This window comes from Lycium barbarum, chromosome 3 (assembly GCF_019175385.1).
Source record: "Lycium barbarum isolate Lr01 chromosome 3, ASM1917538v2, whole genome shotgun sequence".
NCBI classification, from domain to species: Eukaryota; Viridiplantae; Streptophyta; class Magnoliopsida; order Solanales; family Solanaceae; genus Lycium; species Lycium barbarum.
Window position 1 is genome coordinate 128,999,542 of NC_083339.1, and position 13,279 is coordinate 129,012,820.

Consider the following 13,279-nt stretch of genomic DNA (forward strand, 5'->3'; position numbering starts at 1 on the left):
ATTTTTCTTACAAAAGGTACATTTTGCAGCATCAGACTGCTCCGCTGTTCGTGTCCTCGTCCTCGTCCTCCTCCGTTAAAAAGGGAAAAATCTATTGTGAGAGAGTAAACAATTGATGCTTAATTAATTTCTTTTGTTACCAATATATACTACTACGTAAATGTTATTATTTCCAATACCAATAAGTAATGATATTGAGCGACAATTCTGAGATCTGCAGGCTACAAAAATGGAAAACTTTCAGATTAAACTATGATAATTCACAGCAAACTTGAGTCCCAATTATTAAACTCTGGCTTGAGAAATGCAAGGGAGAACAAAAAGAAGCAAATCTCACTTGGGAAGAGATCTAGGATGATTATTGTCTAAAATTTAAAAAAGAGAATAAAAATCTGAAGCTCAGATTATAACTAAAAGAATGGGATCATATCTAACAGCAAAAGAATGTAAAGAATACTTTCTTTAATAACATAACTAACTATGATGATGAGTTGACAATTCTTTTTTAGTTGTTGTTATTCCTCAATACAATTATGTGGTGTGAAATTCCTATATTACTTGAGCTGCAAATAATACTTCAGACGTGGGTCTACAGATCTTGGGTCAACGAACGCTTATTTGCCCTTCACACCACCATCTTTTGTTTGTATTTGGCTTTATTTCTCCATTATTTATTTAATTTAAAATTAAAATAAAAGTATTAATAATGCATTAAGCAATTCATTTTTTATCGGTAAGGATTGTGGTGGAGTGGTAAGCAGCAGCAGAGTCAGAATTTGAACTTATACGAACATATTTTAATTTAATTTCTTACACATTTAGTGAAATTTTTAATACAAAGATTTGAACTAAAATTATTGGGTTCGGCCGAACCCCTATATGGCTTCTAGCTGCGTCTTTGGTGGTAAATACTCATTCATCCTTAACAACAAATCTCGGATTCTAGCCAAGACGTCTTTATTATGGAGCGTTTTACCCCTGTGTGGAACTTTCCAGGACAAATCCAGATTTAATCAGGCCTCAATGTAGATACCGAATACCTGGTAAGAAGAAATAAAAAAAGAATTTTCTGATTAGACTTAGGCTAATAATTATGAATGTCAACTTCCATTCAACTCTTCTCCTTATCATTTGCAGATGGCTTTTTCTCTCAGAGTCTCATAATTCCTTCTGCTCCATCTGTAATGGAAATTTGTTCCGAATTTTGGGTGTTAATCATCAGCATTCTGTTTTTTCTTGTATTCATCATTCAATACAAGAAGGCAAAATCCCAGAAAGGAAATGTGAAGAAATTTCCTCCTGGAAGAAGAGGCTGGCCAATTATTGGTGACAGCTTCAATTGGTATAATGCAGTTGCCAGTTCTCACCCCCCTTGTTTTGTTGAACAACAAGTTCAAAAGTAAGTAATCAAAAAAAAAAAAAAAACACCCTTTTTTTCTTGAATTTCATTACACCAAATCCTATGTTTTCTTTTTCTAACATAAATTTCTGAACAGGTATGGGGAGATATTCTCATGTAGCTTACATGGTAAATGGGCTGTGGTATCAGTGGACCCTGTTTTTAACAAATTTGTAATGCAAAATGAAGGGAAGTTATTTCAATCAAGTTATCCAAAATCTTTTAGAGATTTAGTGGGGAAGAATGGAGTGATCACAGCACAAGGAGAACAACAGAGGAAACTGCACTCTATTGCTTCCAATATGATGAGATTGGACAAACTTAAATTCCATTTCTTGAGGGATATACAAAGGGTTATTCAAGAAACCTTGAACAATTTTCAAGATAATGAGGTTATTCTTCTCCAAGATGTTTGCAGAAAGGTATGTTAATTACAATTCTTTCATAAAAGCGAGGCGGATCCAGAATTTTAAGTTTATGAGTTCTGAATTCTTAAAAAACTAGCTTACTGGATTCTGAATAAATTATTCATACATATTAAGTAAGAAGCCAAAGCTACTGAATGTTGTTGAACTCGTAACCAGAACTCTAACTCCGCCCCTGCATATAAGTTTATTGTGTTTAGCTTCTTGTTTAATAAAAGTGGAAACAAAACATTGAATTAATTTTCAGCTAGCCATTAATTTGATGGTTAATCAACTGCTGGGAGTGTCAAGTGAATCAGAGGTGAATGAGATGGCTCAGTTATTCTCCGATTTTGTGGATGGATGCCTCTCTGTTCCAATCAATATGCCTGGTTTTGCTTACCATACTGCTATGAAGGTAAACATAATTCAAGTTTTAGAGTATGTTTGGCATGACGAAAAATATTTTCTGAAATACTTTTTCCAGAACACAATTTTCCTGCGTTCGGTTCCACAAAATATTTGTCATCAAAAGAGGAAAAATGACTTTTCTCACTTTTCAGCCGATGTCATTTTCCTTCAGGACTATTTATATTTAATTCGAATAAAATTCGTCAAAACACTATCGGATTTGCTACTACATATTATATCAAATTTTGATAAATATTTTTTCGGAACTTCATTCTTCAGCTAAACACTGGCAAAACACTTTTCCAGGAAAATATTTTCCGGAAAGAAGTAATACTTCCGAAAACATTTTCCAGAAAATGACGTCCATCCTACCAAACACGCTCTTAGAATATAAATTTGCTCAATTGTTTTTTAGGTTGTTAATCTAGCATTATTTGTGGGAATTGAATGCTCCCTTTAAGATAATAATTAGTTGAAAAGCCATTACAGAATTAATGATGAAGTGTGTCTCATATCTTATTAATTGAATAGGCAAGGGAGAATATTATAATCAAGATCAACAAGATAATTGAGAAACATAGAAGGGAACCATCCAGTGGAAATGGGAATGGTGTGATTTATAGACTGCTGGAGGAAGACAGCTTACCAGATGAAGCTGTTGCTGATTTCATTATAAACCTCTTGTTTGCTGGGAATGAGACTACTGCTAAAACCATGGCATTTGCTGTTTATTTCCTGACTCAATGTCCCAAGGCCATGAAGCAATTACTGGTATATAATCTGCATTAATTCCCTTCTACAAAAGAATGACAATCATTATGTTGAATATTTTATGAATGTAATGTCACTCTAAAAAGAATATTAAGTTATATGCACCGATAACATAGAGAATTATATCGTTAGCAGCAGTGACAGAGCTACCTTTGTCCAACGGTGTTAATTGATACTCTTTCAATGGAAAAATACGTTGTGTAGATAGACAACTTTTTTTTTCTTTATGTGTATATTGATTCCTCTTAATTTTTTTTTTATGTATTTACTTTTTTATATTTTGAGACCTTTAATAAAAATCCTGCCTTTGCCGCTAATTAGCAGAAGTTAAGTGTTGATACCAAGTTATTATTATATTTTTTCAGGTTATCTTATTAGATTTGTACGAAATATTACATGGTATTATTGGTCAACTTAACTTGATGATGTAAGAAATTTATATACTGTCAGTGCACAAAACTTTTTTTTTAGTCGAACTGTCAAATTTATTCCACCAAGTCAACTTTGTGTCGGTGCACAAAACTTAAAATCAAAAACTTTATAAAAAAATTGCAACAAATATTGTGCAAGTAATACCAAGCTACTGGAAAATTTAATTTTTGTCTTGTGTCCCTAAGAATAGAATGAGCAAGAGAGCTTTAGAAATCAGAAGGGTAGCAGCTTTGATAGTGAGGAGATGCTCACTTGGCAAGATTACAAAGCCATGCCTTGTACTCAATGTGTAAGTACTACCTCTTCCTTTTGGATATCATTTTATCTTTTATTTTTTTCCTCTTTCATGATTAGCACCTTTTTGATCTTATGAAAAAACTTGTATATATTGACAGGTAATAGATGAAACTCTTCGGCTAGGAGGTATTGCAATATGGTTGATGAGAGAAGCCACGAATGATGTAGTATATGGAGGTATGTCTGGTTTTATCTCAATCCATAAAGAATTTCACATTTATTATTCAAAATTATTACTAGTGTGAGTGGAAATATTGCATCAAATAAATGAAAGTGTATCTATCTCTAATAAATTACGCTTTTAGATGAAACGCTTGATGTGTAGAGATTCTTTTTCGAGTATTACGTTTATCAATAGAAAAATATTTCACTAGTTCAAGGAAAAAAAAAAAAAAAGGAGGCCGAGCGGTCAAATGTTAACATCCTCTAAAGATAGTCTCACATATATGTACTTTTTTCTAATAACTTAGAACTTTTATACGGAGGTGGTTCACATAATTTAACCGAGTGGAATTCCCTCACTTTATTCTATTTACCATATTTGTCACCTAACATTCGAATCACATTTCAAAATATTATTCATTAAAAAGTTTTTAAAGGAATAACATTATTTTGTATGAAAAACATTTACTCCCAATTTTACACAATATTTGCTTTGTGTTCTTTTATGGGTGTAGACTATGTTATCCCAAAAGGGTGCTTTGTGGTTCCATTTCTCTCAGCAGTTCATCTAAATGAGAGCATCTATGATGATCCTAGAATTTTCAACCCTTGGAGATGGAACAATCCTGATAACCAGGTTAGCCATTTATAGAATCTACATTTTCAACCATTTTTTGGTTATTTTTGTAACATAAGCTATGTACTGATGAAATTATTTTCCTTATGTGAAATCATAATTGCCTAAAAAAGGAAAAAAGAAATTGGAGAGGTGGCCCATTTTTTGCCCCATTTGGAGGAGGGGGACGCTTTTGTCCTGGTGCTGAATTGGCTCGTCTTCAAATTGCGCTATTTCTTCATTATTTTGTCACTACTTATAGGTACGTGCTTCATTTCTCTTATTACTTTCAGTCGATATGATCACAAAATTCCGACATTACTTTGTTACACATATTTGTACATAGAAGTAACATGTTAATTGCTTAATTCGAGTGCATCTTGTAATACAATCAAAGAGCATGATCGGATCATACGATATCAAAATCTGTGGTATAAAAAAAACTAATTTTGTACTCATCTGATGCGATTGTTGTTGAGTACTGTTCACGCGTATAAATACGCGATTTACTGTTCACAAGTGTTACTGTTCACGCGTATAAAACGTGGTTTACTGTTCACGCGTGTTGCTGTTCACGCGTATAAATACGCGGTTTACTGTTCACGCGTGTTACTGTTCACGCGTTATTTGAAGCTTATAAATAGAGCTCTAAGCTTCATTTGGAAATATCACCAAAAATTGAAGAAGACAACACATCCCAAAGAGAAAAAAATCTAAGAGAAATACTCTTAGGGAAAGGCCTAAGTAAGAGAAGGTTCTTTGAGAGAATTTTTAGTAAAAAAATTCTTGAGTGTAATTGGGATTGGGGTTGTGAGGTTGAGTGTTGTAAACACTTGTAATATTTCTTCTTTAATAAGATCTGCAGCAGCAACGTGGACGTAGCTCTCACAAGGGTGAACCACTATAAATCTGTGTGTGTTATTTATTTATTCTTCGCTTACATCACGGCGTAAGTAGGTTCTGTCTAAGGAGGTTGATATTTAAGTGGTCCAGCTGTGACCCTCCAATCTTTCCTGGGAACCTGCTTACAAAGGTCGGATTTGGGATTCAAATCCTAACAACTGGTATCAGAGCAACATGTTGTGTTGTGATTTAGAAACGATGGAAGGCGAAGATGGTACGACGCACAACATCGGTAAATTCGATGGTACAGATTTTTGTGTTCTGGAGAATGCAAATTGAAGATTATTTATATGGCAGAAAGCTTCATGAACCTCTGAGTCCGAAACCAGAGGAGATGAAGTAAGCAGATTGGGATCTCCTCGACAGACAAGTTTTGGGAGTCATTCGGCTGACGCTGTCGAAGAACATTGCTCACAACGTGACAAAGGAGAAGACCACCGCCGATATGATGAAGGTATTGTCTGACATGTATGAGAAACCTTCGGCAAATAATAAGGTATTTCTCATAAAGAAACTATTTCATCTAAAGATTATGGAAAATGCCCATGTTGCTGCACACATAAATGAATTCAATACCATTGTAAATCAATTGTCATCGGTAAAAATTGATTTCGATGATGAAGTACAAGCTCTAATTTTGTGGGCATCCCTACCAAATAGCTGGGAGCCAATGAGAGCAGCGGTTAGTAATTCTGTCGGCAGTGACAAACTAAAGTTCAACGATGTTAGGGATCGTATCCTTGCTGAGGAGGTGCGCAGGATAGATTCTGGAGAGGCATCGACGAGTTCTGCTTTTAATGTTGAAAACAGAAGCAGAAATTATGACAGAAACTACAACCGAAATAGGGGCAGATCGAAGTCAAGGAATGGCAGGGGTCAATCCAGACCAGGACGAACACTTGAGTGTTGGAACTGTGGAAAACCAGGTCACTTCAAGAAGAACTGCAGGGCGCCAAAGAAGGAGGACAACAAGGGGGTTGGAATCAACGCTGCTACGGAAGACATTGGCGATGCGTTGTTGCTATCGGTTGACAGCCCGATAGACTCTTGGGTGCTTGACTTAGGAGCGTCCTTTCATACCACCCTACATCATGATATAATGACAAACTACGTGGCTAGGAATCTCGGCAAAATTTATTTAGCCGATGGAGAGCCGCTAGACGTTGTTGGCACGGGAGACATTAATTTGAAGATGTCAAATGGATCCTCGGGGAAGATTACAAAAGTTAGACATGTTCCAAAGCTGATGCGAAACCTGATCTCAGTAGGTCAGCTTGATGATGAGGGATATGATCTCAACTTTGGTAATGGGTCTTGGAAGGTGGCGAAAGGTGCTATGGTAGTTGGCCGAGGAAAGAAGATTGACACTCTCTACATGACGACTAGCTGTCGTGATACTGTTGCTGTGGTTGACAACACAAAGAAGACAGATTTATGGCATTGTCGGCTGGGGCATATCAGCCAGAAGGGGATGAAGCTGTTGGTGACAAATGGCTTAATTCCGGAGCTGAAGACGGTGGACCTTCATACGTGTGAGAGCTGCATTCTCGGAAAACAAAAGCGAGTAAGCTTCTCAAATGCAGGCAGGGAGTTGAAGGTCGAGAAGCTGGAATTGGTGCACACAGACGTGTGGGGACCTACCACTGTCCCCTCTCTTGGAGGATCACACTACTATGTGACCTTCATTGTTGATTCAACCAGGAAGGTATGGGTTTATTTTATGAAAAATAAATCCGATGTGTTTAGTGTATTCAAAAGATGGAAAGCCATGGTCGAGAATGAAACAAACCTCAAGTTGAAGTGTTTGAGGTCCGACAACGGCGGAGAATACACCGATGGTGATTTCAAACGGTACTGTGCCGATAATGGGATCAAGATGATGAAGACTATTCCTGGAACGCCGCAACAAAATGGAATAGCCGAAAGAATGAACCGAACGTTGAACGAGCATGCTCGGAGTATGAGAATACACTCTGGACTTCCCAAGACATTCTGGGCAGATACAGTTAATACCGCGACCTTCTTAATTAACCGAGGATCGTCAGTTCCCTTGGATTTCAGAATTCCAGAAGAAGTCTGGAGTGGCAAGAAGGTAAATCTTTCATTTCTGAAAGTGTTCGGCTGCTTATCATATGTTCATAATGATGATACGGCTAGAAGCAAGCTTGATGCAAAGTCAAAGAAGTGTTACTTTATTGGCTATGGTGACACCGAGCTTGGTTACCGATTTTGGGATGAACAAAATCGGAAGATCATCCGAAGCAAGAATGTTGTCTTCAACGAAGAGGTACTGTACAAAGACAAGTTGCAAAAAAAAAAATTCAGAATGTCAGGACAAGGAAACGGAAATAGTCGATTTGAGGGACTTTCCGACACCTGAGTCGCAGCTAGGTACAGCCGAGGCAGAGGAACAAACAATCCGAGAAGGTGCTGATGAAAGTGCTGATTCTGAAACAAATAAACAGACGCCAATCACAGAACTGCGTAGATCATCCAGGATCAGGAAGCCGATTCACAGGTACTCTCCATCCCTCAACTACATTCTACTCACTGATAGAGGGGAGCCGGAATGTTATGAAGAAGCAATGCAAGTTGATGAATCGACTAAGTGGGAGCTGGCAATGAAATATGAGATGGATTCACTATCGGCAAAGCATACATGGGAGTTAGCCGAGTTGCCAAAGGATAAGAGGGCATTGCAAAACAAATGGATTTATCGGATAAAGGAAGAACCCAATGGAAGCAAGCGTTATAAAGCAAGGCTGGTTGCAAAGGGATTTCAACAGAAAGAAGGCACCGACTATACGGAGATCTTCTCTCCCGTAGTCAAGATGGTGACTATCAGAACTGTTCTTGGACTGGTAGCAAAGGAAAATCTACATCTGCAATAGATGGACGTGAAAACTGCATTTCTTCACGGTGATCTAGACGAGGAAATCTACATGCGACAGCCGAGGGATTCAAAGTCAAAGGAAAGGAGAATCTGGTGTGCAAACTTCAAAAGAGTCCGTACGGACTAAAACAGGCTCCAAGACAGTGGTATTTAAAGTTTGACAGCTTTATGAAGAAAGCTGATTTTTCAAGGTGCGAGGCAGATCACTGTTGTTACTTCAAGAAATTTGAAGATTCGTACATGATACTGCTACTCTATGTCGACGACATGCTAATCGTAGGAGCAAACCTACAGGAGATTGATCGGTTGAAAAAAGGGTTATCGGAAGAGTTTGCAATGAAGGATTTGGGAGCTGCAAAGCAAATCCTTGGGATGAGAATCGACCGAAGCAAGGAGGGCATCAAACTCTCACAAGAAGAATATGTGAGGAAAGTTATCAAAAGGTTTAACATGCATGATGCCAAGCCAGTCAACACTCCCTTGGTTGGCCACTTTCGGTTGTCAAAGGATCAGTCGTCGACAACCGAGGATGAAAAGAAGCAGATGGACAAGATACCTTATGCATCTGCAATCGGTAGTCTTATGTATGCAATGATATGTACAAGGCCAGACATTGCACATGCAGTGGGAGTTGTCAGCCGATTTATGAGCAATCCGGGAAAGCAACACTGGGGGGCTGTGAAGTTGATATTCAGATATCTGAAAGGCAGCTCGAGTTCAGCTCTGTATTTTCGAAAATCAGAAATAGGATTGCAAGGGTATGTTGATGCTGACAATGGTGGTGATGTTGATAGCAGAAAGAGCACATCCGGGTATGTTTACACCTTCGGAGGTACTGCAATCTCTTGGGTTTCCAAGTTGCAAAAGATAGTAGCTCTCTCTAGTTGTGAGGCTGAGTACGTTGCTGTGACGGAGGCCACAAAGGAAATGATGTGGCTACAATCTTTTATGCGGGAATTGAATCAGGACCACGAGGGAAGTGTGCTATATTGTGATAGCCAAAGTGCCATTCATTTGGCAAAGAACCCGGTCTACCATGCTCGAACGAAGCACATACAACTCTGGTACCATTTCATTAGATCAGCTTTGGAAGATGGAGCGTTAGTGCTTGAGAAGATCACAGGGAGTCAGAATCCAGCAGACATGCTGACAAAGGCAGTGACGATAGACAAACTGAAGTTATGTTCAGCTTCAGTTGGCCTGCACGAAGTATGAAACTAGGAAAGAGCTGCTGCATCGATCAAAGTGTGAAGACAAATTAAAATTAGCCTTCAAGTAGGAGAATTGTTGAGTACTGTTTACGCGTATAAATACGCGGTTTACTGTTCACACGTATAAAACGCTATTTACTGTTCACGCGTATAAATGTGCGGTTTACTGTTCACGAGTGTTACTGTTCACGCGTTATTTGAAGCTTATAAATAGAGCTCTAAGCTTCATTTGGAAATATCACCAAAAATTGAAGAAGACAACACATCCCAAAGAAAGAAAAATCTAAGAGAAATACTCTTAGTGAAAGGCCTAAGTAAGAGAAGGTTCTTTGAGAGAATTTTTAGTAAAAACTTCTTGAGTGTAATTGGGATTGGGGTTGCGAGGTTGAGTGTTGTAAACACTTGTAATATTTCTTCTTTAATAAGATCTGCAGCAGCAACGTGGACGTAGCTCTCACATTGAGGGTGAACCACTATAAATCTGTGTGTGTTATTTATTTATTCTTCGCTTACATCACGGCGTAAGTAGGTTCTGTCTAAGGAGGTTGGTATTTAAGTGGTCCAGCTGTGACCCTCCAATCTTTCCTGGGAACCTGCTTACAAAGGTCGAATTTGGAATTCAAATCCTAACAATTGTTCCTATTGGAAAAAGGTTTAAAAGGAAACAATGTTTTCCTTTTCATAATTAAGGTCTCGAAACTTTATTTGGTCTTTATACTATTTACTTAATTGATATAGTAGTTTAATTAGTAGCATAGAATGAATAGAGAATAACAGATGCCGCTTCTAAAATAGTTTCTCTTTCGAAAAATGAACAATTTATTTACATTTTAATCTAATTCAACTTTAATTTTAACGTGGAATTTATATAGGATCGTTAATCTTTCTTATTGTTCCCACCTCCCATAGTGTTTTTTAAAAAAAAAACTTTTCAAATGGATAACTCTTAGAAAACGATAAATTAGAAGTAAAAATTGTAAAAGTAATTAACGATCATTTTTGCAAGAAAACCTCTTCAATATAATACTTTTCATTTCTTTCTTTTGTGGCCAATTGTTAAGTTCTATTTTTGATTATATATCTGATAATATGATTAACTTGAGAAAAATAAAACAATACCAGGCCACCTTGATCTAAATGAATGAAATGTCATGCACCCAAGGATGTAACCTAGTGATCAACAATTAATGAAATGAGATGAGAACCATGAGATTCCAGGTTCAAATTCTAGCTAGAGACTAACAACAGTACTAAGTGATTTTTTTTTTTTCATTTATCTAAACTTTGGTGGATAGAGTAACCCAATACACATCTTAGTCAGAGGTAGTAGATTGATATCCGATATAATAGTTGATGTGTAAGCAAATTGCCCCAACACCATCGTCATAAAAAGATGAAGAAAATAAGGTCTAATTTTCTTCCTAACAAATTGAATGATTATTGAATTGCAGGTGGAAGCAACTCAAGCAAGATCGCATGTCTTTCTTTCCATCTGCTCGTTTGGTCAATGGCTTCCAGATACAATTAACCAGAAAATAATTAAGCCCCCACACAATGTATTATTGCTTTGATGTTTATCAAATTCCAATTTGCAATTAATCATGTACTCTCTAACTATTTGTTTGTTTATTTTCATGTTGTGTAAAATCATGTTATAATAAAAATCGAATTTAATTGTCCATAGTGTGATTTCTTTGTAAAAATTAATGTTCAGAGTCGTAATTCTTGTGTACTGGTTCAAGTGATTCCATGTGAAATATTGCCACAATTTTCTGCTATTGTTAAGCCTAACATTATTTGTAGTGAAAGTGAAGAAAAGCAAAACTCCAACAACATCGTGTGACGTGCGCAACTTAGTAATGGTATAATTAATGCTAACAATAAATGTAAGAAGTTTGTTGCCATTTTGAGCAATAGTTTTGTTTGTAGTATTAAGTTAGCTTAAACTAAATTGCCAATCTCTTATTGACATTCTTCTGGTGGCGTTATATACTTTTCAAAAAATTTGGGTAGAAATTACAGAAGATGCAAAAGCGAAATTCTTGAACGCTTATAAGATACTTACTATATAGTATATACAATTCCAATACTAGGTTTTTTAAGCTTGTGAAAATATCACCCATCAAACTCGACCAAGTTTACTAGGTTAACGATCCGGCTAAGTTTGAATAGATATTTATTAGACTTAATGCATATGCGGCCCCCTAATCTTGCACTTTTTTTTTTCTTTTCATTTTGGCACCTCAACTAAGTGTTGTTCCTATTGAACTCCTAAACTCATCCTCAAGTATGTCTATCAACACAATCCGACTTAAATAGCGTTTTCAACTAGTAAATATGAACCCATTTCTTTGAATATCTAAGCATACTATTACAAAACTAGCCATCTGGTCAATGGACTATCTTAAACCCAAATTCCATATATTTTTCTTCATTTCCAGAAACTTCAAACAAGATTGTCTTCTGTAAAGTGTAAACCCCATGTAGTTTATATTACTAAATCAGATACCCCGCAACAAAATCTTTAGAATATTTTCAATTATTTGACTACCTAAATGCAACAAAACAGTAATACCTATTAGAAATCAATTTAATCAATGATCAACCAAAAATCGTGGCACATAAACTGGAAGTTGGTAATTAAGTAAGAAAATGACACTAATGAAACTAATTGGGTATTTGCTCGAGCATACAAAGACTAATTCTATCCTATTGCAAAGTTTTCTATGTAAGTCAGAGTGCAAGTTTAGGGAGCTGCATATGCATTAAGCCTATTTATTAACTCTACCTATATTGATATCAACTCAAATTAAGTCATCCAAAAGTTGTGCTGATTTGAAGTTAAAGTATATAGTCTATGAAATAGTAAAAAGTATTTTTTACCGACACACAAAAAAAATTGGATCTATGAGAAACCTTATTGGAATATTTAAATATTTTTTGTTTGATTTTTTATATATAATTATAATACAGTGTAAAAAATTATTAATTTTATTTGGTAATTAAATAATTGAAAAAGCGTCAAAACTGCCTTAAAGTAACGGAATTAAACAACATCATCCCCCGTCAAATCAGTCTTGCATCGACCGTTGTTGTTACCATTGCCCTTTTGAACTAACAAACCCTCATTATTATTTTTATTTCATCTTTAATTGATATTTTTCATCACAAATGATGTGCCACTTGTCCTGATTACATTAACGCGAACTATATTACCCTTAGGGGTCGTTTGGTTTAAGGTATAAGCTGGGTTATCCCAGCACTAATTTTTATACCATGTTTGGTAGAAGGTATAAATTAGTGCTGGGATAAATTTATACCTTGTACGAAACATGGTATAAAAATTAGTGTTGGGATAACCCAACTTATACCTTCTTATCCCACTTATACTGAGATTATTTTATACCATCTTTTAGATGGTATAAAATAATCCCATCTATTGGGATAAATTAGTCTCGGGATTATAATCCCGGGACTAATGAGTCAATCTACCAAACGACCCCTTACAGTGTATGCATGATTTAATTTTGCCCATATACTATTTGCATGATTAAAGTTTGCCTCCGGCCCTCCTCTCCCACCATCACCTCTCCTACCATGTGCCCTTGATTAAACACCCCCCTCCCCCCCCCCCCCCCCCCAAAAAAAAAAACAAAAACAAAAAACAAACAAACAACCAACTCACCAACCACTTCCATATCATATACATTACATTACAATACACAACGAAAAAATGTTGGCTAAGTAGCCTCTTAAACTTGGCACGTTTGATAAACGAGT

General features: G+C 36.4%; 1 protein-coding gene across 1 annotated transcript; it reads left to right on the forward strand.

Annotated features, from left to right (window-relative positions):
* Positions 1-1,059: 1,059 nt before the first annotated feature.
* On the forward strand, positions 1,060-11,176 carry LOC132634164 (abietadienol/abietadienal oxidase). The gene is made up of 9 exons (XM_060350456.1): positions 1,060-1,399; positions 1,497-1,821; positions 2,072-2,221; positions 2,746-2,985; positions 3,608-3,706; positions 3,813-3,891; positions 4,392-4,513; positions 4,627-4,754; positions 10,951-11,176. Exons 1-9 carry the CDS (start codon positions 1,098-1,100, stop codon positions 11,036-11,038), a joined length of 1,533 nt encoding a protein of 510 aa, XP_060206439.1. The 5' UTR covers positions 1,060-1,097; the 3' UTR covers positions 11,039-11,176.
* The last annotated feature ends 2,103 nt before the right edge of the window (positions 11,177-13,279 follow it).